Below are 27,583 nucleotides of genomic sequence, written 5' to 3'. Positions count from 1 at the left end.
GTCACCTGCCCTGAAACAGGCCACGTTAGGACTTTTACATGAGGTTCACAGTGCCCGCGTACATGTTTATGTCGATGGCTCAGTCACACCTACAAGTTCAGCTGCCGCAGTGGTGATTCCAGCAAGATCCGTCAAGATGCAGCTAAAGACGTCACATGTCTCATCAACAACAGCTGCTGAACTGGTAGCCCTCCGTGCGGCTCTTCATTTCATTCTGAAGGAACCACCCCATCCATGGTCAATCTTCTGTGACTCCAAGGCAGCCCTACAGAGTTTACTCTCAGTACTGCGCCATGGATCACATGAGCAGCTCGTCGCAGAGATAAGACAAGTACACCATCGCATAATTGATGAAGGGCACAATATAATATATCAGTGGTTGCCTAGTCACTGTGGCATACATGGCAATGATCGAGCGGACGCAGCGGCCCGATCTGCTCATGACGGTGTCAACTGCGTTGCCATTCCTCTTTCGAGAGCCGACGCAGCGAAAAAACTTTCCGCGCTTGCGCGTGAACTAACATTGATGCAATGGAATTCCTCCGATTTCACAAGTGCACGCCTTCATGCCCTGGACCCTAATTTACAGCTTCGTATTCCATTCGACCTTCCACGACGGGACTGCACACTTCTAATCCGTCTATGGCTTGGAGTAGCATTTTCAAATGCGTACTCCTTTCGTATCGGAATGGCCAATAGCCCACTTTGTGAATCCTGCGGGTGTAACGAAACAATCGCACACCTTCTTTGTGAGTGTCCTCGTTTCAACCCGCAGAGAGCAGCTCTCTCAGCGACAATAGATCAACTGGACAAACGCCCAATAACAGAAAAGAACATCCTTGGAAACTGGCCTACACAAACAACGGCGCGAGCCGCCCTGAAGGCACTGCTGCGTTACTTGAAAGACACCGGACTCAATGACAAATTGTGACTCTGCATTGTGTTACTTAGGACGGAACGTTCAGACAATGCAACACGCGAACGCCTTCGCGGACTTCATGACAGTGCCCACAGAAACAGTTCTGTTTTGTGTGCGTGTGTGATTTTCTTGTTTCCTTCCTTTTAGTTTATTCTTTAATTTCTCTTATTTTTTTCTCTCTCTCCTTTCGCATCCCTTTACCCCTCCCCCGGTACAGGGTAGCCAACCGGAGATAACCTCTGGTTAACCTCCCTGTCTTTCCTTTACCTTTTTCTCTCTCTCTCTCAAAGAGGCGGACATTAGTAGCACGAAAAATCGAAGCACGTATTCTATTTTTTTTTATTATTCAAGGTGCACGCTGAAGATTTTGCCTGCCGAAGCTTCTTGTTACTGTGTGAACATTTCGAGCTCAGTTTTATAACATGGTTATAGGAGTCGCACCAGGTGACTTTCCAATTAGTTTACCAGTTCTGACGATCACAATGCTTTCGATCGAAGACACACGCTCCGAAGTGGTGTATTGCGTAAGGGGGGTTACAAAAGGTTAAACAATGAAAAGGAGCAAAAATCTTGTTTTACATGAATTCACCAAAATGGAATTTATACAATAGTTGGCGATAAAGATCATTTCCAATTTATACAATTCAGGCTGGAGTAAGAAATTTGTAAATTTACAGGTAATTCAATTGAAAACGCGTTCACATGACATATTGGCAAAATGAATTCGAAATCAACATTTAAAATGTGCACTTAACTCTCGTCTAAAAATCACGGGATTATCAATATTAGCTATTCTGTCAGGAAGGCCATTCTAATGTTTAGTAGCCTGTGGCAGGGCGGATGAATTAAACGTGTTAGTTTTGCCAAAAAGGCGCTGAAAGCTATGTTCATTATGCAGACGTCTTGATAAACGGAATGGACGAGTTGAGGTTAAGGAAAACGAATGTTCACTGTGAACTATTTTGTGCAATAAGCAAAGTAGTGAAATAGTTCGACGTTTTTCTAAAAGCGGGAGTGTTAGTGCTATCTTGATGCTTGTTACGCTAGAATGTATGCTATAATCTCTGACGATGAAATGAGCGGCACGGTTCTGAATAGCTTCAAGGTCATTGATTAGATAAATTTGGTAAGATGACCAAATGGGCGCAGCATATTCAAGTTGAGGGGGGACAAATGTTTGATATGCTAACTTGCGAGTAGTTTGAGGAGCATCGTAAAGATTACGCTTTACATAGCCGAGTGTACTTCGATGCTTTTGCTATAATTGTGGTGATATGAGTTGACCATGAAAGGGTTGGTGTAAGATGGACGCCTAGATACTTATACGAGGATGTGCTGGAAAGAGAACGGTTGTTAAGCGTGTAGTTAAATTTAAACTAATTGACGAAAATTGACTAATGAACTTCTTAGTTAATTACATTACGACACATATTGCAATTTACGAATTGTAGCCGGTGAGCTTGCAAGACGCATCCACTTGAAATGAATTTCCAGGATGACACCAGTTTGGAGATATTTCCCAAAGTGTGGGACGAAATACATGGGTGTTCCAGTCACTTTTGCGCTTCAATGTATGAAACAGCATTTTGGTAAAAAAGTAAGTGGAACAACAGTGCATTTTTACGGCGAGTTTTTTATTCAAGTACCCTAAAGGCCCGTAGGGCATTACATAGGGATGGTATAGTAAATCATTAAGTAACAGTAGACGCATTCAATCAGGTAATGCATGTTAAAATAAAAACAGTTTGACGGCACATATCTCCAAACTGGTGTCATTCTCGAAATTCATCCCAAGTGAATACGCCTGACAAACCCACCGGCTACAAATCATAAATTGCAATATGTGTCGTAAAGTAATTAACTAAGAAGTTAATTTGTGAACTTTTGTTAATTAGTTGAATATGTGTTTCGATTTCTCGTGCTAGTAATCTCCGACACATCGAATACGCAACTCAATAAGAATTATGCTACCTGCCAGAGGCAATTTATAAAAAAAAATTCTAAAACATAAAAATCAACACCCTGTATATGGGAAGCCGTGTGAAGATTTCTTTTTAAACTGGAATTGAGACCCACATTTACCTGTTATGTGAAACACAGCTCTTTTAAGTAGGACATGTACTACAAAAATGCTTCCCTTTAAGTAGAATATTAGTGAAAAATGAAATACTGACGTATATGGGAAGCCAGGTCGGGCCAAAGTTGGGTCAGGCAGCCTTATGCGACGCAGACTGCAAAATAATTTACACCCCTACAAGCGAATGAGGGTGTAAATCTCTCTATATATCACACCCATACAGCTTTTTGGGGGAAAAAGGTGTAAGTTGTAGACAGATTTACAGCTTTATTTACTTTTAAGGATGAAAAATTATTTTGCAACGCGTAACGATTAAACCTTGTGAAACACTCCGACGCCCTCTACTCCTTTAAATGTTTCTATACGTCTGGGCAACTATATATAGCACGAACTAAGATAAGTCGTTTCAAAACTCCAAAATTTCCCTTGCGCAATGCCCCGCCGAGTGTCCCAAGACTTCATCGACGATCCATCCGTCTGGCGATGAGGATCGTTCACACTGAAATCCCGTAATCCCCGTGAGATCATCGACAAAAGGGCAGCTGTGCCCGCCTGATTGATCGTTTCAGCGAAGCTGCATTAAAGCGGCCCATTTCGGCGTTCACGGTCTCAGCCGACCTCTCTTTGGCGGGCTTATCGTTGAAGAGCACGCAATGCGCTTTTTTATGGATCTCTCAGCCCACCCCGAGTCCCATACGCGAGTCGAAACCACTACAACGCGGCCTTGTAAACACAATGCGGACCGGTTGGCTCTTCGTCGGCCCACTTTTCCTGGTGGACGAGATAATACTTCGTGGAGTAAAAGCAGCCGGCTTTGCGCTTAGCGGTTTGTTTAATGGACAAGTCCACTGTAAATAAAACGAATTAGGGAATGTTCAGGCGCCAACGTCCTGAAATGCTCAGTTCCGAACGTGCCCATGTTGAATACGAGAGCATCGCGATCGACCAATATAGACGGGTATAGACGCTTCTCGTGCCATCTATAGGTTCGAAATCGGATAGCTAACTAACTCGCCAGTACTTGCAAACTTTGCAAACTTTTTTTTATTGATATGATATGAGGAGATGTTGACGCACAAGTCATCTGCGCTTAAAAAGTAATTCTTGCAAAACCCTTCTACGATCATTGTCTGAGCTATGTAAGAGCATTCGCACAGCGCGCACGCTTTATTCAAGTTCTTTATTACAGCCCAAAAGCCATGCGCGCCCCTGAATACCTTATTTGCGCATGCGCGATCCGCGCGCATGCGCAAATATATCGTCATATACTGCTTGCTGCAGTGCTCTTTCTCTCTGCTGCCTCCTGTTTGTCGCGCCATTTCTCAACTCTCCTCGCGCCGACGATAGGTACTCGAATGTCATCTGTCTGCCTCAGAGTTTCTTCTAAAGGTGGCGCTTATTATTGCAGGAAATAGACACTCACTTACCACGCTGCAGACCCAGGTTCGATTAGGCTAGATTGTAATTTTTTTTTTTACGTGGTCATCGTATTGAGGCCACATAGACAGACCCGTGTGAGGGGTCGATTAGCCAAAACGAAATACTCTCGCATTTAAAAGTTTGAACCAAGCATCGATGATTCAAGTGCGTGAGCAAACTGACGCTGGCCAGAGGACGTTCTCATTTATTCCGTATTACTTTAACAACGCTAGTAAATGATGTCCCCATTCACCTACGCTTTGACGAAAAAATTACACGATATCCTTACGGAAATTTAATAAGAATAACAAATCAGCCTATCTTATTTTCAATGCAGGATAAAAACATCTACCCACCGCGGTGGCCCAATCAGCTAAGGCGTTGCGCTGCTGAGCACGATATCGCCGGATCGAATACCGGCCGCGGCGGCCGCATTTCGATGGAGGCGAAATGCAAAAACGCCCGTGTGCTTGCGTTCTAGCGCATGATAAAGAACCCCAGGTGATCAAAATTAATCCGGAGCCCTCCAATACGGCGTACCTCACAATCAGAACTGGTTTTGGCACGTAAAACTCCAGAAAGAAGAAGCTAAAAACCTCTCCGAGTGTTATCGATGGAATACACAATGTTGCGTCAACTGACTCGGTCATATATGCCTGCAACTTTTCGGACCGCTATCTTTCTAATCTAACCATTTCCCGTAATTGGCTGCGTTTTCCTTTCTCTGGCGCCCATTTTATCACTGTAATTGATAACCGCTTATGTGCTTTATACGCATTACATGACCAGCCCTACTATACTGCTTGCTCTAGTCTTGATATCACTATCAGCTGCCCGGGCTCTATTTCGGGCTCATACTGCCATATTACGCATTCACTTAAGAGGAATCTTTATATCGGGTTTATATACACGCGAAACGAATAAATGCTCTCGTCAGACAACCGCTCGACTGATTTGAACCTGGTTTGCTGCATTTTAGAGAAAAACCTGAATTCTACCGACTTCAGGAAGAATTTTGGTAGAAGGCTATATCATGTTTTCCAAAAATTCCCGAAAATTGGTTACTTTTAGAAAATTCTGCACCAAAAACGGATGTCGCTGCTCCCCAAACTTCATTTATAAATGTATTTTAGGGATAGTATAGATAGATCATAGAAGATTATATTAGAGCATCTGAAGCGGACAACTTTGACATTAGAGTTTCATTTCATTTATTTAATCTCAAGGCCGTACAGGCATTACAGGGAGGAGTGGCAATAGAAAAAGAAAAAAATGCTAAAGATGCAGCACATGATCAAAGATTGCCGACTTGAACACATTGTGATCTGTGATAGTGACGATGGAGTTTACGGCTGACTTCAAATCCCTTGCACAGTTTACAATGCCTTTGCAAATTTTGCTTCATATATCATAGTGGCAGAAATGTATAAAATTTGTGCGTTGTTGAAGTCTCATTAGGGGCAGTTTACAGATTGGTTATATTTTTTTTTCTTTTCTTGAGTTACAGAGTTGTCAACTTGATTGGTCGTTTTCTTCTTAAAGTATTGCGATTAAAAGAAAGTGTAGCAAAGAGAAGACGATGTTTTAAATATGAATATATTCCCTTCAGTCGGTAAATTACACATTTAAATGCATTAAACTTCATCAAAATTCGTGCTGTGATTGCCGAGCAAAATGATTTCTCCATTCCAATATATTCAGATAGGATCTCCTCAAGTGGCCAGTTAGCTCTGCGGAAGCGCTGAAGGTTGAGGTTTTATGGGGAACCCATATAAATAGAAACCCGTATCGATTTTCTTTCTAGCTTCATCGTACATCGAGTGGATGACGAATTTCCCTTTTACGAGCTACTGAAGTAAAACTTTTTCTTAAGTCATTTTTTAAATGCGGATTTATATACAAGCTTCCATCAACAAACCCTCTACGTAAGTGACATTTCGTCCAATACCTGTCATTCACACATCTAGCTGCCTTTGTGTCAGTAAACTGTGAGTCGGCTTCTGTAAAGTTCTTGCGTTTATTTTTGCCTGCGCTCCTCAAAAGCAATCTAAAGTCTAGCTAAACGCTGGAATTAAAGTAGGCCCTTCATAGCTTAGCTTTTTCGTTCACAGCGCACCTAACATGTCATTGCCATCTACGCAATTTACAGCGCAAATTTTAGACCACTATACAGCCGTGTTACATCTATCATTTCTCACTGACCGCATCATCGATTACACTATACCATTCTTTTGCGCTCCTCTGGCTATCATTGGGACTAGCGCAACGAAACCTCATACATCATCATTATCAATTGGAAGACACTGACACTTCGAAGTCATTGAACGGTATCGTCAAACAGGGAGGAAGCGGCTACACGTGCTTACTTTACGCCATTTCAAGACCGACCGGAAAAAAGGGTGCGCCGTCTGAAACACCCCGGCCGGCTCTGAAGAAAGGAAGTTGCACGACCGCCTCAAGAAAGTTATCGCCGTGGCTCCGGAAAATAGCTCCAGCTTGCGGTCTAAAGAAATCGGGTAGGCTGCATCAGGAACGGAGCCACAGTGGAGTACGTGAATCGTCTTGCGCGTGCGGCAGAGGAGGCATGGACTCTAGGGTATACAAAAAAATTACGTACCCAAAATGCACAAGCGACATGTATTCACGCGTTAGAGTGCTTACATGCCTCACTTAAGTCACACCTATAGTGGGCATCTTGTGGTCCGATTTTGCGATCGTGTTCGCTCGCTATTCCTAGTGGGCCCGTTTGTTTTGCAAATGCTGTTTGGGCACTAGGGTGACGAAATGAACCCCTTACCGGGGGCTCACCGCGCTCGTAGATGGTTGGGGTTCCTGTTGCTCCCTATGGAGATCGACACGTTCTGCCGCGGTCCAAGGGGTTAGGTATCCCTTTGTCATGCTGCCCTAGTCTCTTCACGCCCATTCTGGCTCCTACATGTCGAACGCATGGGGCCCATGGCCAAGAAAGTGTGGAGTTTCCGCAACAAATTGCACACTTTCAGTCCTCAGAACTCCCGATGAGCACCAATATGAGTTTGATAATTTATATGTGCTACGGCTTAGAGAGTTCTCTCAAATGCGACCACACCTGCTTGCACGGAGAAACGTGTACTGCGGAGCTACGTCCCCAAACGACGCGCGTGAGGCTAAATTTAATTCCAATTGTGTCATGCGTGGTGCGACAGCGGTGCCACCTGCGCAGGCGACCCATACATGGTCGAGTAACGGCTTCTTTCCTCAACACAACGATACTAAAGTAAGGCTAGTGGGTGTAGTAGGGTGGCAAATAAATAAGCGAGAATGGTGTAACATGTTTTCATCACTCGCGGTTTTAGCAAAGGTCAAAAGTTTCACGTCAAAAGTGATCAGGCCTGCATTTCGGCCCTGTCTTTAACGAAGATTTAGAAAACAATGAGTTAATAAAGAAAATTGACACTAAAAAAATGAATGAATGAATGAATGAATGAATGAAGAGCACTAAAATTCTTGAAGGGAGCAGATTACAGGGTAATTTTTTTCTCTACTGCAATGCTCCCGGTTCCTCGCTATTGAAAAAAAGTCTTATACCCCATAGAACCCACGTCCGAAAATCCCATGTTGTCCGGCGTACATTATTTTACATTTGGTACCACGTCTCACCGGATTATCACAATTATGAAGTTATCGTTCGGCGCAAGGCACACCTAATCTATCCAAAATTTCTTGAATGTTGTCTCCGAATATGTCTCCGAAAGAGTCTTGCCTTATGAAATCGCGTGCCTGACGCGAATGCTGTTCGACATCCCCAAATGTAAACGAGCACGAGCGATTACTCTGTACTGTACGGTGAAACATCTTTAAGCAGCGGACGGACTTGACCCTGTGGGATTAGATTTGACAACTGCGCAAGACGCTATCGCTTGTGCTTTGAGTGCTGCTTGTCCCTCTGGGCCGCAAGATCACCGTCCCCAATGTGTCAGTATTGTGTAGTGTCCAGTGGCGTCAGGGAGCCCTCGTAACGGATATCAGGCTGTGAGCAAGTGTGAAATGTGAGCACCGGAAGTAGAAGAAAAGAAAGACAAGATAAGAGAGTAAGAGAAGATAGCAAGGCAGATGCGGAGAGGTATCAGACAGCCAAGGCTTGGATTGGGGCCATTTCATTCACGTCCGAATGCGAGGGGCGGGCACATGTAAGAGGCAGGCAAAGAAAAGCCAGTGCACGAGCCAATGCTAGCAAAGCCTACAGCCTATAAACAAGCACGGTGCGTACGTGCGTTGCAATTGCATGTGCGAGAGACAAAAACTAGCCACGATACAAGCTAAAGCAATGCCACCTAGATGTCGCAAGGCCTGCGCACTCTGCTTTATGCGGTCATGTTTCTAGGGCCGGCTGCCATTGACTCTAAAGCGAATGCTGCCCAATAATGCGCGGTGATTTTGACGTCACCGCTTTCGTCGCACCAGGCTTGGCAATGGAAATTTCGGCCTTAGTAGCTTGACGTCATAAATCAGAGGGCACAGGCCTTGTGCTATCTAGTTGTGTAAAAGGGGCTACGGTGCTTGAGAAGGCGAACGGGCGTGGGTGGTGGAGGGGGTGGGGGTGGGATTGGAGCGGTTGTATGGAAACTGTGCGGAGATGGTCTTACTTGGCTCGTGAGGCTGTTTCTCGACCGAATTGGCTGCGCGACGGACTTCGCGGTTCAGAGCGAAGTCCGCGCCGAAGTGAGCTCGGCAGAATTCGTAGGGGTCCGCCTCGGCGGAAGCGCCGCTTCCGACGGTCTCCTCACCTGCCGGGGGATGGGAGACCGACAAAGCTCAGCGCGGATTCGACCACCACTGCTTGCTACGCGTGGAATGGGAACGGCACTCGACTATGCTTGACGGCATTGATATGATGCATCGCTTGTGCCGTAAAAGAAGATACACAGGCACACAGTTATCCCATCTGCCTAAACAGTAATTCCTTTCTTTATTTATATTATCCGTGAAACAAATTTATACGTAGGAGCCATTTATTAGATAGTGAACAGTTTTAGCTTCACAGTAAGCGTATTAGTGTTTGCGGAATGCCGGATTATCGAAGAAGTTTCCGGCAGCAACATTGGTAGGGACATCTTGTGATTCAGAGTTTAAACCAAGAGCGCGCAAAACTAATACTGCCGTGACTTACTACATTCTACTTTCCTGCGGCTATAGAGCGTTGGTTGTGACATAAGCGTTAAGATGCAGTGTTTGAACCCTCGGGCGACACAAACATATTTCAAAGGCATAATAGCTCGGCAAAGAGTCAGAAGATGCCCCTACTATATAGCCTTGCTACATGCCGTGCATGGCTCCGGTAACCCCTAAACCGTAAACGATAGTAAGTTTACAGACAATCTAAAACACTTATCATGGAATACCGGGATACAGTTGACGTGGGCGGCAGTAACAGCGCAAGCAATGACATCGTGCGACACTTTGTACAATAACAACGCTCTAGAACCTTCCTTACGTTACATGGGTGTAATCGCCGAAGGAAAAAAAAAAGCGCGCATATTTACGATCACGTCGCTGTCGACATTTACACCAGCACCCAGGTAGAGTATGGCTAGTTAATTTACTGCACTGATACTTTACCGCGCTCCGTGGTTAAACCCTTTGCCGCAAGGTGGCGCCACCAACGCGGCTGCTCCAATCAACGTGCGGAGTAAACTGGAATCCCGGGAAGCGTTATACGTATACGGACAAGCTGAAGCAATGTAATGATGGGTTTTGTGCTACGTAACAATAGGTGGCCACGTTTGGTTCTGCTGCCAGTAAACGTATTACAGTTCGCGGAATATCGGAAGAGCGGATACATCGACGGGTGCAGCAACGTTAGCAGCGCCATTTTTTTTTACGGTTCACTCAACCACAGCGCCTTATATAGGTGTCTGACTTGCGTCATTATTCTTCCATAAGGGGCAGAGAAAAAGAAAGAAATCCAGTATCTACGCTATAAGTTGTTGACGTCGACCCCTTTGAACCAACAGGCAGGTAGGATATGATCTTTGTAACTATAGCTCTGGGCAGGGCCTCCAAAACTGGATGCACCCATGGCCTGCCCAATCTCAGAGGCCATGTTCTGGGTGCCCTATTTGATGTTATCGTCACGAGATGTCACCAGCGCTGCTACTCGCGTCGGTATCCCAAGTGTTTCGGTATTCCGTAAACTGTAATATACGTTTACGAACGCGCCAGTCCGTAGTAATCTATGATGTCGTGTAGGTACTCGCTGCACCACGCGTGTGACGTCAAAAAGAGAGATGGATATGGATGCCGGCTAAATGTCCGTTTCTTTAGCGCTAGCAGAAGTCGGTAGATGTAAGCATTTGCTGTGGCAGGGGTGATTCGATTAGGCAGTGCGTGTATCACACTTGTTCTCTACTAAACGGAAGCAGACGACGCATCTGCTTCTGAAAAGTGAACCAGGTTTCAAGTGGACTCCGAGAGCGTTCGTGCAGCGCAGGAACCTCGCGTCGAGGCAGCAATTTTGGAAGCAATGTTCTACATCCCTGGGTGAATCAAGTGACACATTAGAGAGAGCGCTATAAGTTTGTGATGTCACCGCGTCGCAGGCTTAATCCGGAATAACCTAACGCTATATTCGCCTAGCGGCAAACGGTGCTCCCCATTGGATGGATGGATGCAAAACTTTAATGAAAGTCCTGAGGTACGCGACTCAGCGCGCTGCGGGGCACTCCCACGTTGCAAGTTATTTAAAAGGTACGTCTGCAATACGCAAGAAACTGCCACAGACGATGGGGTGTTCCCGTCTATTTTGAATGAAATTTGCCAATAGTGCGGCAATGCCTACAGCCTGACAAAAAACCTGCAACCAACAGACAGACTACTGTGCAAGGTTTGAGCTGAAATGCGTCTGCAGCTGTGACAAAAAGCTCGCAAGCGTGAGTGTAGCGACTATGTTGATAAGTTGCGTAACGCAACCAACTTTCAGCTCCAGAGAGAAAATTCACGTGGTCTATAGTTGCGGCGAGAAATTTTATGCCCGTATTCTGTGCGCAATCTGGACGGAAACACGCCGTCGTTACAGAACTTGGCTTTCTGAAAAAAAAAAAAAAAAGCGTGTGAATCTCGTTGAAAAGCAAGTTTGGCTGCGGACGCTCTTTTAATCATATAGATCTGCTACTCTCAGAGGCGTAAGTTGAACAAGTAAGCTATGCGATAGGTATTTGGTAAAAAAAAAAAAAAACATGCGGATCAGTGTTGTGTTTTCAGCTGCTATTAAGAGAAAGTGAGCTCAAATGCCGTAATAATCATGCTGACGTGTTTAAGTCAAGGTTCCCACATGTGGGTACATTTACTTTCACTATGCGTGAAGGAGGGCAAAGAGTTAAACAACGAAGTTACAAAGACACCATCACACGCAACATTCATTACAAAAGTTACGAAGCCGAGGCGTAAATTTGAGGCAGAAGGAGGCCTTTGTCAGCCTTGCTGGCCAAGCAACTCGAGACTGAAAGTCATGACAAATAGTGTTCAGTGTTTAACCCATTCTAAACACCGTCTTCTTCCTTTACAACTTTCACATGTCTGTGAAACTTTAAGTGAAACAATTTTCTCATGTCAGTGACATTTGTGTGCTGTGGCGTAACGCTAATTTTATGTCAATTTAATAGCACTATTACGTTTGGCATCAAGGGCTTTATATGCAGTGTACTGTGCGCTCCACAAATGTGACGAACTCAGAGATAGCCACAATTCTCATAAGTCGTGCTCTTCCTGTAGTACTCATGCATATATTTGTGGCTTTGTGTCATGTTTTAGCATATACAGGGATGATTTTTGTTGTTTTACGGAATTGCGAAGAGTGTTAAATGTGTCATTTCGTTTCTGCATATATTTTTTGTTTGTTTAGGGCTTTTTCTGTTTAGCTACCGTTCCTGATAACGACCTTTTCGGTCGCGCAACTTCGATTTTGCCGCAGTCAATGAAACAAGAATATTTCTGCAGTCTTGTGCACTTTCGGTTTGCTTCATACACAACAGGATCCAAAGTAGCAAAGGAAACATAAAGCGCAAGACATTATAATCCTACGAGTCCCGCTGCTGGACTTTAACATTTAGAGAGAGATTATGTTTTAACAATAACTGGAGTGGTTAGTTTAACGAGAGAGTTGACGTGCTACTCGACATCACCATTTAGTATTTTACCTGAGCCGTGGTTACAAAAGAAGCTCTATAGTGCCGCAAAGAAGACACAGGAGACCCCGCCAGACTCGCCGTATCTTAGAAGACATATCACAAATTGCTGCTTGTTTTGTCAACAGAACTCGCTAAGTGGAAAGGGAGACCCCTGAAGAAGAAAAATAAACAAAAACGGCGAAATCATACTTTGGCCAATGTCCTACTGTACACTTCATGATCAGCAGACGCCGGACAGGAGTAACATGAAGCCAAAGATCAAAGGGGACCGTCTGCGGTTAAGACGAGGATGACGAAGAAGAAAGTTTCTCGCTGAAACTTGAGTTAAGGCGCGGCTGCGTTTGACGTTGGCTCCTTGAACCCCGATGCTCTAGTTTAGCTATCTCCCCGGCCGCCAGCCTTTCCACGTCATTTTCTCGTGTCGCAACCAACAACAAACCGAGCGCGCGACGACTGAAGATTTAGTGTATAGGTCACCCTTTCTCTTACTTGGCAAAGCAAAGCCCGAACCTGCGCAGCCGTCTGTGGGGGGGTGTTAGAAGGGCCGATGCCGTCAGGAGTTGGTACCGCGAGATGGAAGTGGAAAACGTTCGGCTACGAAAAAGAAAGTTCCTCGGGGCCGGGTTTCCGGGCAAAGCGTAATTTGTCTCAATGGAAAGCGACTCACGAGCGATCTCTTCCTAGTTCGTCCGAGTGCTTGTGTGCAGGCGTGTAGCGAAAACTTCCTCTCCGCGTTCTGCCTGTCGAGGTTTTTTCCGCGCGTGATCGTAAATCCCTCGACTAACGCTTCAATTTTAACGAGCTACGCGGCTTTCGGCTGCTATGTGTGCTGAATCGCCGTGTTTAGCTGCCGTGGCCACCAGCGACACCCTTTAGTTTGCCTTGAAGCGCAAGGGTGACGCAGCAGTGTTACGCTCACAGTCTTGCTCTATTTTAATGCTGTTGTTACTTGTACATAATACTACTACTATGTACCACTGCGAATAATGCCGCTGCCATGGTAACGCTAAGTGATCCAGAGTCCCAGTAGGCTCAAAACCCACTATCTTTTGGGTATACACAAGCATTCGCCTCCCTTAGCCCCCTTCGTAGACCCCCCATCTTCAGTACTTCGCTTTTATGCTTTCGTGAGCGCTGAGATGGTTATATGTACTGAGAGGATTACTTATCGCTATGCTGACAAATTAAAAGGCATCAGAACCATATTTAAGTCCACAAGAGAACAAAGGTGCCTTCCAGTGATCTTTTATTCAAGGGTAATAAAGGTGCCGGGGAGGTTCGGTTGTTGTTAGCAACCACACAAAACGAACGTACGAAGAAACAAACTAATCGTTGGGGACGTCAACTGCTCTTCTTTTTAAATTTGAAATGAGGAAAAATTATGAACGAGGGCGAAATTAGCGATAAGATTCATATACTTAATCAAGGGAAAGGAAAATTAAAGTTGAAGAAAGGAAAATTTGCGCTGACGGGAATCAAGCCCGCAACCTCCACATGACGCGTTCGATTCTCAATTCCAATTGAACTATTTGCAGAGGCGGTCCCTCTCTCCCCTTTCTTGTGCATTTGTGTACGCGCACTAAACGTAGCCCTGGGAGTATTAACCAGCGGCACCCGCGACCACAGCCGCACAATTAAGGTTTGAAATTTAAACAGGTTCTTTCAGTTTTTACATAAAAGAGTATTACAATGCGAATAACATTCTCAGTCTATTTGAGCAACACATTCGATCGGTATATCCAGCCTCTTTACTCCGTTCTTAGATGAAAAGGGAATCCCAAAATTCATCCCGTGATCGGCGGAATCGAAACAGCATCACAAGGGCTTCTCAAACACATCATCCCGACGCTTTAGCGCTAGGTTACGATTGGCAACGAGCTGGGAGGAAATCATTCGCTGCGTCAGCACGTAGAGGCACGCCTCGAATCTCCGAGGGCACGCAAAAAAAGGGGACTTCGCGCAGACTCCCTAGGAGCTGCGCTAAATGGCGGAGTGTGCCCAAGGTGAAGCGCGATATAAGAGCCTGTATACAGTGCACGGCTAATACGTGACGTGTTTCGGCGGTAGCAGTACGGTTTGTCGCTGCATCGCTTGAATTCTATCGCATTAACGCCGACAGTCATCGTGAGATGGGTTCTGCGGAAATTTTTTACAGCGTACGCTGTTATGGGCTCATTCCAATAGCCCGTGTCCGTAACCGCTATCGCCGGAAATGCGAAGAAAGGTGCCCGATTCCCGCCGGGATCGAAGCCGCGCCCACGGCGGGGGAGTCAGATACTCTACCAATGAGCCACGCAAGCGCTTGCTGTCAGACAGAGGAAAAATGCCCTATAAACGCTCCCTAGGCAGACGCGCAGGCGCAGACGACGAGATGCGATTCAGACGAGGCGCGCGTGATCGCGAGCTTCCGACAGTATGGTGGCGCCATCTAGTTACGGCACCTGCAAACGCAGCGTGCGCAGGCGCAGACGACGAGATGCGATTAAGACGAGGCGCGAAATCAACGCGATCCCGAGCCTCCGCCAGTATGGTAGCGCCATCTAGTTTTTAGCGAACCTTCGAATCATTCAATGCTTATAGCCTATAACCTGACATCCACTGCAGCGAATTTTGTATTGGCACATATATGAAAACAAGTAATGCTCCTTGACATGTAATGTAATGTAATGTAATAATGTAATGCTCCTTGACAAGGAGCATTACAAAAGCTTCACTGAAATGCAGAGAATCTGTACATAACTATAGCGTGCAATGTATAATAAACTTCGGCACTAAAGATTTAATGCGTGGGTTTTTGTAAAAAAAAAAAAAAAAAACTGATGCGAACAACCGAGCTGCTAGCGGCGCTGACACTGCGCGGACGTGAATTTTTCAGTGACCTACACCAAGATAAGGCAATAAGAAAACCATCCTGACCCAACGTCATTGCGCAAAACGTTGCATACGAGTAGCACTCCTTCACGACTTACACGACCACAACGTTGGCGGTGCATCTTGCAATCGCCGGCAGAAGTGCTCGCGGACAAAGCGCAAAAAACAAACAAACACAGAAGTGATAAGCCAGAACATATTCTAGAGGAAGAAGCGCAGTACGTGAATGATGACCGTAGCGTACGACATTTGTGGGTGACTCTTTCCAGCGTCTGTTCCCATTCGTGATGCACCCTGAGGGAGTCTCGCGAAGTCGGGCACATATATCCGCTCTCTCGGTATGTCGTGGATAATGCGTCAGTTCGCAAGAAATTACGACACCGTTCTCTGGCGTGAGACCGTTCGCTTTTGTGTACGGGACAAACAAAAAAGCACACTCTAAATACCCTTCCTCTTTCAGCCCATTCTTCGTGGCGATCGGTTTCCATTTATTGCTGCACCTTATGACCCGGCCGTTATTAATCAAGACTCTAGACAGGACCGTCCTTCTTGTCCTATGACGCAAGTCACGCTCCTGGAGCTTTCTGGGCGGCGGTTGAAGCACTTGTGGCGTTCTTCGCAGGTAAATCACTAGGCCGTAGCAATGGCCAGGCTGTCACGTCTTGCCCTCTTCGTGTATCTTCACCGCAAAGTACTTACGCCATGTGGGAAAAAAGGTCACCAGGTGGCGCGATGGCCAGTGGGGCCACAGGTGAGTTCACCTTTAACGGTCTATGTCGCTCTTCGTATCGATTGAAAAGCCTACGCCTTGCGATAAATAGGGCACCGCGCTAGACTATAGTCTTTCAGTGCTGTAGATAAAAGGATCGCTGCCGCTCGTGATAGGCTACTGAATAAACTCAAAGCATTAACGATCGCAATCAGCATGTTGGTTACTTTGAGGACAGTGCAGGAACCTTAAATGTCCGTCGCGTATAATTGATTTATTGAGTGTCTCATAAACAAGGAAGGACTTGTGCTCAGCAAACGAGTTTGTTAGAGGTCTTGCTTACTTTCAGAAAGCGATATTTCGACTAGGTCGTTCAGATAAGAGGTAGAAGAGCAAACCGACTATACGAAGGTTGTTGGCGAGGTCAACCAGATATGTCTGCACTTCTCCAAACATTAGCCTTCCTTTTTTTAATGCTTCTACCAAACTCTGTAAGTGTAGGATATGTTTTACGCTAGTATTTATTATTGCCTACATGATATATATATATATATATATATATATATATATATATATATATATTTGTAATCTTGACAAGGAGCCATCATTAGCTTTATAGTGCTTAAGCCGCATAATGCTGGCTGGACATAAGGCTTATCATGCGTACAAATGACATTAGCACAGACGTGTTCGACCGAATGAAAGAAGGAAGGCTCATTAAGCGCAGGGCGGGCCCTTGTTTGCTTGGTGTTTCGTCAATTTCATTATCGTCCATTAGCGCCTGTCATCATCTCTGTGCTACGGAATTCGCTGCGGACGTTACACGGCTATAAGAAATTATGCATATTCGACGCAGTGAGGGAATTGATGCTGTGCGAAGCATTTTGCAGGTGAATCCAGCATCTTTGAGAGTTCTGCAATGTGTCGCTAGATGGACTAACGTGTCTGTGTAAGGCTAGCAATTGCATGCTTGTGTGACGCGAGCGTGTGTGTGACGTCAGCAGCAGCAGCAGCAGCATACGATGACGATTACGATAGTATGAGGGCAATGGCATATCCGGCTGACTTGTTGTACTCCGGCAAAGAAACGTTGCAGCCCGTTCCGCTAGAATAAAGGCCGATCCCTAAGGCAAGGGAAATGTCTAAGGATGTGTGCGAATAGTGATTTTTGAGACCAAATCGAATACGAATAGAATAGTGCCAAAAACGAATTGGATTGGATAGAATATCGAAAAGATTTTGATTAGTTTTCGAATAATTAATAAAATTAAATGATGGGGTTTTACGTGCCAAAACTACGGTCTGATTATGAGGCGCGCCGCAGTGGGGGACTCCGGAATAATTTGGACCACCTGGGGTTCTTTAACGTGCACCAAAATCTAAGTGCACGGATGTTTTCGCATTTCGCCCTCATCGAAATGCGGCCGCCGTGGCCGGGATTTGATCCCGCGACCTCGAGCTTAGTAGCCCAACACCGTAGCCACTGAGCAACCACGGCGGGTGCATAATGAATAGCAGTTATCACAATTATTATAAAACGATGTTCCTATCCCAGTATTGTTAAAGTTAGCAAATTTCTGTCATTACATAGCACGTTATGAAGCGTTTATGAAAAGCCCAAAATTGCGCATTAGGAGCAAACAAATAGTTTCTTGGCATGCACAGGGCTCTTCAGAGAATGCGAATGATGGCTGCAAAGTAAGGCTACCTAAGTGACTTAGCCTGCTCTATTAGGCAAGTTCCCAAGTTTTATGTCTATACTATGCCCGCAGGGGTGAAAACTTAGTGTAGTTTTGCTTCAATTTTATGTTTACTTGGGCATAGTTCGCGTTCTGAAATATTTGAAAATTACTCGAAAAATGTTCGCATATACGTATATTGACTATTCGATTCGAAGACGCAATCGAATAAGGCACTATTCGATTCGTTACTCGAAAGTTTCGAATATTCGCGCATCTCTGGAAATGTCACACAACGCAATGGCTTCTACACTGGAGGTAGTGTGCCGAACTGAACACAACAAAATGACAACAAAAACAATGGTCGTGTGGCGCAAAGTAAGAACATGCATTTGATGAACGCACTGGTTCAACATGTACCGCAACCTGAAAGATAATCAGTAATAGTGTACGAGCTCAAATTATGTAGTTCGCAACGAGTCGAATAGCTCAGGGATCCAAGTTTCTTAAGAAATCTGCTGAATTCCAGATTGAGACGATTTCCTAAGGAACTATAGTACATAATATAGTTAACCAGTTCTTTCATAACGTATATTGGCAGCAAGGAAAACAACGCGGAGTAAAATTAAGAGAAACGCCTATCATAAACAGCACCGAATATATTTTGTGATATCGGTCCTGCGTCGTTCTTGTGCGTTGAGTATTGCAAGCACAATAGTGCTTTAGCCAACTAACCAGAAGTTACCCAGATTTTCAACACCGAAGCTATAACAGGGAAGAGTGCTTCACAGAAATGAAATTTTCTCCGGAGAAGCTCTAAAGCGATGGGCTAATCTACTTATGAAATTACCTGACCAACAAAAAAATGCACTGCAGTTTAATTAAGGAAGTAGGTCACCATCTAGCTGACTGGCCACATTAAACCGAAGCCAACAAAAGTGAGGAGTGTTCCACAGCATTGAAATGTTCACCGACTTCACTTGAGATATCCAGGTTTGAAATTGCCTGATCGTGACAAAGACAGAAAACAATTGGCTGTTCGAGGAACTAGCTAGCGATATGGCTTTCTGCAAACGACTCCTCCACCTTTGCCAAGAACAGTAGTATGTGTTCCGCAGCATTGAAATTTTCACCAACTAAGCTTGAGATATCCGGATTCGGAATAAACTGATCCTGAGAGAGACAGGTAAGACTGTTTAAAGAGACAAACGATTTTGACGACCTTGTACAAACTATTGACTCGTTATGTTAGGTCCTTCTAATGACTAGGTGACGCAATTAAGCACTCAGCGTAAAGCCTGTATTTTATTATAAGGTTTTAAAAATGTGCAGTTTCTCAGGCGCCCCCTCACAAGTGACGTAGTTAGCCCAATTGACGTCAGTTGGGCGATCTGTAAACGGATCCTCCTCCTTTTACAAAAACAGTAAGATTGGTTCTACAGCAGGGAAATATTCACCGACTACACTTGAGAAATGTGGCTTGGAAATTAGTTGATCTTGAGAGACACAACAAAATTGACAGTTTAAGGGGCCAGCTAGCATACGGCCTTCTGTAAATGGCTCCTCCGCCTTTGCAAAAAAACCGTGGGATGTGTTCCACAGCAGTTAAATGTTCACTGGGGACACGGTTAGGGTAACGGACTTGAAGTTACCCGAGAAACAAAATAAAGAAATGTAGATGTTTGAAAAAGAACGTATCTAGTTAACTCTTCACACTTTCTTCACCGAACTCGACACAGTGTTCCGCCGCCGTGAGGTGTTCATCGATGACGGAATCGCGATAGTTTTAAATGCTTTAGAAACTTACTGACCGACACCCAAAGCAAGGAAAAACAGCTGTTTATATGATGAACTAACTATCTAGCCAAAGAAAGCCCACTTCTTTCACACAAGCCAAGTCAATGGGTGGTGTTCCCCGGTGTTGTAATACTCATGGGCGAGACTGAATGGCGACAGGGCAGAAGCTAGCGGACTGACAAACAATATAAAGATAATTAGCTGTGAGAATGATATTTATTTATTTAATTATTTATTTGTTCTTTATATCCTGAGGGCGAAAGGAATAACTGAGGGGAGTAGGTATGAACAAGGAATAGGAAATGAAACATGCAGTAGGTCACAGTATACAGGGTACTTCCTTCGAGGTGACAAAATAGTTAGTCACCTTATGGTATGTTACGCTCTTTGTCAGTGATGAAGTGCGCACCGGCAATTGTTTAGTGAGCTGATTCCACTGCTCGACGAGTTTACTGCCAAGAAAGAACGTGTTTTTAAGGATGTAGGAAATTTTTTTCATTAACTGTATTTATGGAGATGTTGGTGCCTATAAGTATGAAACCTGTGTACTATACTCTTCTCTGACAAGCTAGTTTGGCTCATAATGTTCATGACAGGAAGAGCAATTGAGGAAAAAAAGCACAGCGACATTCGCCTACACACAGTTCGCTATCTATCTTGCTAACTAATCGCACTACCCTCAACTAAACCGTAGTGGTATTCCTCAGCGTTGCCATACTCACGGGCTACATTTTTATGACGACAGCGTGAAAATAATCTGACAATCACACTAAAAAAATGAGCTATTTTAAAAGCTACCTGTAGCTAAGTAATCCAGCTTTTTTTACCAAAGTCAAAAAATAATGTTTATTTATTTATTTATTTTTGTTTTTATTTATTTATTATATCCTCAGGGAGGAAGGCATTAAATAAGGTGTACTTAAGAGCGAAGGAACAAAGGATAAAACTTAAAGTAGGTTACAGCATATAGCAGGTTACGAACAAAGTATTAAACAATGAAACAAGACGTAGGTTGCTGTTATAGGAGTTCACACCGTTCCGCGGTGATGAACTAGTTCCGCGGCAACAGTCTAGTACGTCTGGTTTGACGAATTTACGGAATAATAACCAAAGCAATAAAACGCGGCTGGTTACGAAACTAGCTAACTATCTAGGCTAACTAACCACACTTCCTTCGCCAAAGCCAAAGCAGCGAGCGGTGTTCCGCATTGCATTCAGGTACTCACCGGCGACGCTGTAAGGAGACGCCTCCGCCATGGCCTCGACGAGAAGCAGTAGGCAGAGGAAAGTGGCGATCCACGCTAGACACTTGTCCATGTCGACGCTGCTGGCGACGCGGCTGCCCAGACTTTGAGCCTGCGGGGGTAACGACAAAAGAGACGGGAGCGACGCTCTGAGCTCCGGCCGGGCAGGTCCCGTAGGCGGGAGTGCGCGCCCCGCCTACACGCGCGAGCGGAAATAGAAGTTAGGTGCAGTGGAGTGCGAGCGCTGGAGCACGATATGTTATACGTATTCTCGGGTTTTACGTGCCGAAAACCCACGATCTCATTATGAGACAAGCCGTAGTGAGGGACTCCGGCTTAATTTTGACCACCAGGGGTCCTTTAACGCGCATCAAGTGCACGGTACACGAGGAGCTTTAGCATTTCGCCCCCCATCGAAACGTAGCCACCGGGGCCGAGATTTGATCACGCGAAATTGGGCTTAGAAGTGCAACGCAATTACTCGGTAGGCCACCATGACGGGTATGAAATACGACACCCTTAACCGCATTCCCCATAGGTTGCATATATGTTCTACTTAGTTGCACCTATGCGGAAAGACATTACGATGTTCGAATTACTGGAAGGAAATTGCAGGAACGTCCAGCTTCATGGAATGAAATTAAGTGTAACGCGATAAGAACAAGGACCCAAGAAGAAACGAATCACAGACACAAGCGCTAACTTTCAATAAAGAAAAAAAATTAATTCGGGGGCTAGGTTGTACTTATACTCGCGCAAGACCATGCGCGCAACAATTTTAGTGCCCCTATGGTATGCTACAAGCAAGCATAAAAAACATTTGAAAACTTTGCTTGCTTGACATGGTTTCTTGTAGTATAGTATCTATAAGGGCGCTGAAATTGCTGCGCACGGGGTCACGTGTGCCTGTAAGCACAACCAGTCCCGGAAGATTTATTTGTTTAAGGTTAGCGCTTGTGTCTCCGTTTCGTGTCTTCTTGTGTCCTTGTTCCTGTTGCACCACCCTTCATTCCGTTCCACGATGATCAACCAACAAGCTCACATCACCCCCCGCGTTGAGTGAAGCTGGAGCTCGATACGAGGCTCACAAAGCCCTGCTTGAATTCCTATCAATAATACTGCACTTGACTCTCGTGTGTGGTGCTCATACTCTGCTGCGGTGTGTTTGACGTTTTGTGTTGTGTTGTGTGTTAATTCGCTTTCGCTTTCCATGTTTTTCACCTTTCCTTTCTGCCTTCCCATTTTTTTCTCTGCTTTTCAAAAGGATGTACGGGGTGTCCCTTTCAGGAGGCGATTGCTAGCTTGCTACTTGTCTGTGTGCGCGCGGTGTTTACGTAGGTTTACATAATTAATCGTAATAATTTGATCCCTGCGAAACCACGAAGCCACGTGGAGATAGGCTGCGCGTCGCTCTAACCGACCAATCAACGTGCAAGCCAAGAATGTGACCAAATATTGCTTGCTCGAGGAATAATCACGACAGAAACAGAATTGATTGCTACCTAAATTAGGAAACGATTCAAAAACTACGTCCCCCCCCCCCTAGAGAGCTTTGTTCACAATATCGACAACATGAACAATATAAACAAGACGACCGTGTTGAGGCCATAACTTCAGAATCTTAGTTATTTGTTCACGTATAGATTGGCATCAGTTCTGGGTTCTTCATAACCACGGTGCATACGCTGTGGGGGCTACCCTGACAACAAACGCATATCACGGGATTTCCCCTATTTTCAGGAATACTTCACAATTATTCCCAGAAATAACGCCACTCTACTAAGAGCCACCATGCTCAGTGGCTGGCTCACTAGCGCCGTTTCTCGCTTTCCAATTTCTCCACTAAGAAACGCGTAATAAACACATCAGAACTGCCCGGGGCCAATAGGAGCGCCGGACTGGATGCTACGGTAAAGATTTACTTTCTCTCGCTTCTCGCGAACGTGCTCTAGGACGAACTTGAAGTCACGCTTTCAGGACCCGTTTTTATCACTGTAGTGAAAAATGGATCGCGCATCTGAATAACGAAATATAGGCAAAAAAAAGTATCCCAGTGTAGTTTTTGACCACATATCGAACGTCTTTCTCATGAGTGGCCAACATCTCAAGGTGTTGCACACAACGTATGATTCTTGAAACTTTTTATTCCCAATTGAAATGTTCTGATGTATTACTAGAAATCACTTGAACGCAATTTTGTGCCAGTCAAGGGAGAAAATATGCACAACAGAGCAGGCTCCCAAGATACAGCAAAGGCCCTTAACCCCAGCATGATGCGATGCATGGGCATTCGTGAAATATGAGATATAGTCATGATTATATGCTACACCAAGTGCACAAATTATGAAATTAGACTTGCTGACGCTCAGTTTTTTAAGATTCGTCTGTTTTTTTTTAAGTTTTTGAGCTTGTTTGTTACTACATCGGGTATTTCTTACAAATCATCACGATTCTTACAAGAATTATTGGACCAGAGATGGCTAAACGAATTGACCACACATGAGTTCTGAAGTCCTTACTGCAATTGTGACGCAAACTGTTGGCGGTAATCTCTAGTGAACACGGTAGGACGATGGTACCCCACAATAAAAAGTACGCCAGCCCATGTGTAATGCTCGCGACGTCGAGGGACCTTAAGGAAAATAAACTGAACGGAGTTGGACTTGGTTCGTGTTGTTTCCTTTCCTTGAAGTCAGAACGATTTAGTCAGTTTCGTTCCGTCAAACGTCAGTTAGCTTTGCTACGGCTTAGTAACAGCCTTAACACTACATTGTCATCTGAAACTTGAAGTCTATGCCACTTTCATAAACAAAACGACCTAAGGACGACAGACCACGCCAAAGCCCCTTTTGTTAAAGGTTCATAGCGCTGAACATGCGTTCTCTGGAGTCAATCCGACAAGAGTGTTTCACTTATTTATTATGTACTGAAAATACTGCCAACAAGGGGAGCATGTCGCTGGCTTTTCAACCTCAGTTGTTAACTTGATGAAGGATCGTGACAGGCCAAGTGAAACGTGTCAGCTTTTCACAGTTCGCGGCCAACGTGGTGCTCTGACTTAAGGTGTACTGACCATGGCAGCGCACGCTTAATCACGTTCTGCATAGGTTTCGCTAAGTAAGTTGAACATACTTGCAGCAATGTTCCACTTAGCCAGTGAAACTTATGTGCAACGACGTTAGGAGTGTACTGCACGCAACTTGTGCAGAAATAAGTGCGTTCGACGGTGGGCGCACGAAGGACGTCACTGGGCACTCCCCCAAGAGCGGAAAAGCTCGGCACGAACAGGCTGCGACCTACGCGCGTCTAGCCTAAACTTGTGTGGCTCCCCTGGGACGGAAGGGTTTCGGCCTGTCGTTGCAACACCTGAAGCTGAGCCGAGAGAGAGAGAGAGAGAGAGAGGCGCAGCAATACACTCGACTACGTGCATTTGAGCTCGTTGCAGACTGTCGAGGCAACGTCAATAGGCTCCGTTTGCCAGATGCCCACACTTGTGGTTCCGCGAAGATGTTTCTTTACTTCTCGTCCTCTGGTCTCTTCTGCATGTGTCTGGGCAGATTGAATCAACTCCCCCTCCCCCCTTTCTTTTTTTTTCACACGGGATTTTTTAGTCCATGGCATCCCACGCCACACACAGACACGTCCGACAGGCTCGAGTGATGGATGACGCGGACGTGTCCGACGTCATGTGCTTGCAACGAGAATGGACATTTCGATATCGGGAAGGAAATCACAAGTTCACTTGATCTATTTTTTTGTTTTTGTGGGTTGTGACTGCCTCTTGAGGTTAACCGCATGTGAGCAGTAGAACTGTCTCGACTTGTTTCCTTTTTGGAGAAAGCACGCCGGTGGGAACGTGCAGTTTGCCGAGACAAGTTGGCGTCTATGTGTTCTCTTTTTTTTCCATTGAAAAACCTCGGAGAAAGAAAATCAGGTAAGTGTCGAACGGAGAGACAACGTGGAGAACTTTGCAGCAAACGTGGTCCAAGAAAAAAAAACAAAAAAAAAAAAAAACGTTAAGAATAAGTACTTGGTCGAAGTTGCGAAACTTGTTGGGAAACTGGAGTCTCTTTGACGCTGCTGGCTGGAGCGAAGTCTAGACTTGGCACTGACGGCCTAGAGTTCGGTGACGCAAGCGCTTGCAATTGGAACAGGAGTGTTTGGAGTATTGCGGTAGAGACGGTGACGGCGCTGTCGTAACACGTGAGCAAAATCATTAGGCAAATCACTGAAAATTTTCCTACCCAACGAGAAGGTAATTTTTGCGTCAGCCGTGCTTCGGTATATACTAATGCCCTATAATTCATTTAAGCGTGTTAGTTACATCAAGACTGAGCTAGTTTTGATGACTTTCGCCATCTTTAAAGGTAAAGGGATAATGACGCATGTAAGGTTGGTGCATGGGCACTGTAATTGTATGTTTTTATTTTCTTTACCTCGTATATTTCAGTACACGCATATGCCTCCTGTCTTCCATTTTGTTTTTGCTTTGTCCCTCGTTTTAAGCGCGCTTGAAAGACGAACCCGTACCATCTGGCCAAGTGTGCTACTAGTATAGAGACCTTTATAGTATAGATTAATATGCTTGCGTTAGTGGATGAAGCAACGCTAACACAATCATAAGCTGCAGAGCACGGCGAAAACTAGTGTTTTAGAGAGCCCACCGCTAATGCAAACGCTAGCAGTTGCGATCCCGCCTAAATGTAATTGTTGACAGAGTGCAACTAAGCAAATGCACATACAATTTCAACCGAATGCAATGCTGTTTGATTATTATCCACTGAACACGGACCACAGTGCACCGACGGCGGTTTGCATTTTTTTCCCCTCAAATGATGATAATAATAAAATTTAGGTTGTGGCGCCACCTATCGTACAAGCGAACACTCGTAATCTATGGCCTATGAGATATTGCACTGCACTCGTCTTGCCGCGAGCGCTTCCCTGTACACGAGGTCATGTCCTGATAGTACAGCCGCTCTTCTTAAGCCTAAATCGCCGTAAAATCGAGAATACATCTCGATAACAGCACTCAGTTGCACTAATGCTATGTTGTCGAAGCATAATGTCACAAATCTATAGCAAATACAAGCATCTGTTGGGAACGAATAGACCAAACAGTGAAAGACGAGGACTTGATGGATCCGAAGCGGAGGGCTGTCGGCTCGAAGGAGACGCCATGTTTCCCATGCACGTCGTCGCGAAAGTTAGCGCCTCACGTTAAATTCCAGAAATAGGTATAGAGGCACGCAACGCGCGAAGCTGCCTTATGTTCTGTGCATGCGCAATATGACATCACTATTTATTTTCGTGTAGCGTGGTGCCACTCAAGCTGTACTAAAACTATCTATTATAAAGAAGCATGAGCTCGAAATCTTGCATCATCATCATCATCATCATCATCATCATCATCATCATCATCATCATCATCATCATCATCATCATCATCATCCTATATTTATGTCCACTGCAGGACGAAGGCCTCTCCCTGCGATCTCCAATTACCCCTGTCTTGCGCTAGCGTATTCCAACTTGCGCCTGCGAATTTCCTAACTTCATCATCCCACCTGGTTTTCTGCCGTCCTCGACTGCGCTTCCCTTCTCTTGGTATCCATTCTGTAACCCTAATGGTCCACCGGTTATCCATCCTACGCATTACATGGCCTGCCCAGCTCCATTTCTTCCGCTTAATGTCACCTAGAATATCGTCTATCCCTGTTTATTCTCTGATCCACACCGCTGTCTTCCTGTCTCTTAAGTTCTTAACGTTACTCCTAAGATTTTTCGTTCCATCGCTCTTTGTGCGGTCCTTATCTTGCAACAACGGATGGCTAAATGCATACAGCATTTGGGTAGCAGCCTGAACATACTTCAGGAATTGAGCGAGCTCTCAATGGCGGCATCGTTATCAACATTACGCTAAGTTTGATTGCCAGAACCCATTTAGTATGTTCATTGACTAGATTTCGTTTCTTTTTATTCTTTTTTTTTGCCAAACAGCGGAGAGGAATAGAGTAGCCGAGCTACTTTCTACCTCAGTATCTCAACGGCTACCCATGTATAAGAGAATAGGACCGAACATCGCTTTCGACATAGCATTTGGAATACGTGCAAGTGGCGTATATGTATTACTAATCTTCAGCTATTTCCTGCCGTCCTTATATATATGTTTTAATTACTGCCAGCATACATTTCATCGTGTTTGTTCAATCTCCATATTTTTTAAGCATGAAATGCTGTTAGCTCCCGCCGTCGCCGACCTTCATATAACCTTGAGCCAAAAGCTAGAGCCGTTATCCACGCACTCAAACGAGAACATCCGGCCATCGTTTCCGAGAACAAACCGAGATCATCCGGGCAACCAGTCAAAAGTTAATGCGCTCGCTGGCCCCCAACCCTTTGCACAGGGCCGCATTACATACGCTAGTTACTGTCCAAGCAAGTTGGGAAAAAAAAATATTGCTTCCGAGTTCTTCGTAATGTTTGTTCACATTATCACTGAAGCTGTAACTTGTAGTACGCTAAAGGTTTATTTGTCATTTCCAATAGCGACGTTGAAAAGGCAGATACAGGGCGCCATACACTTCATCGTCATCTTTTGGCGCTGAGACAGGGTTGCCTGCAGTCTTTTCAACGCCAACGATCCGTGAGTTCCAAGGCGCGGGTTTTGCGCCAGCTCGAGAGATGGCGCGACGCTGCGTGA

The 27,583-nt window shown here is 45.0% G+C and overlaps 1 protein-coding gene across 2 annotated transcripts in view; it reads right to left on the bottom strand.

Moving 5' to 3' along the window:
- Window positions 1–27,583, bottom strand: part of LOC119464248 (toxin Tbo-IT2-like) — a 328,743-nt gene that overhangs the window by 42,883 nt on the left and 258,277 nt on the right. The window contains exons 4-5 of one of the 2 annotated variants that reach the window (XM_037725160.2): window positions 20,863–20,992; window positions 9,041–9,181 (exon numbers count right to left, since the gene is read on the bottom strand). In XM_037725160.2, the coding sequence (XP_037581088.2) occupies window positions 9,041–9,181; window positions 20,863–20,992 (271 nt within the window). The remainder of the gene's footprint in view (window positions 1–9,040; window positions 9,182–20,862; window positions 20,993–27,583) is intronic. The other variant, XM_049655762.1, reaches the window with a different exon arrangement.

This window comes from Dermacentor silvarum, chromosome 9 (assembly GCF_013339745.2).
Source record: "Dermacentor silvarum isolate Dsil-2018 chromosome 9, BIME_Dsil_1.4, whole genome shotgun sequence".
NCBI classification, from domain to species: domain Eukaryota; kingdom Metazoa; phylum Arthropoda; class Arachnida; order Ixodida; family Ixodidae; genus Dermacentor; species Dermacentor silvarum.
The sequence above is the reverse complement of the archived record's forward strand: the minus strand, read 5'-3'. Positions and strand labels throughout refer to the sequence as shown.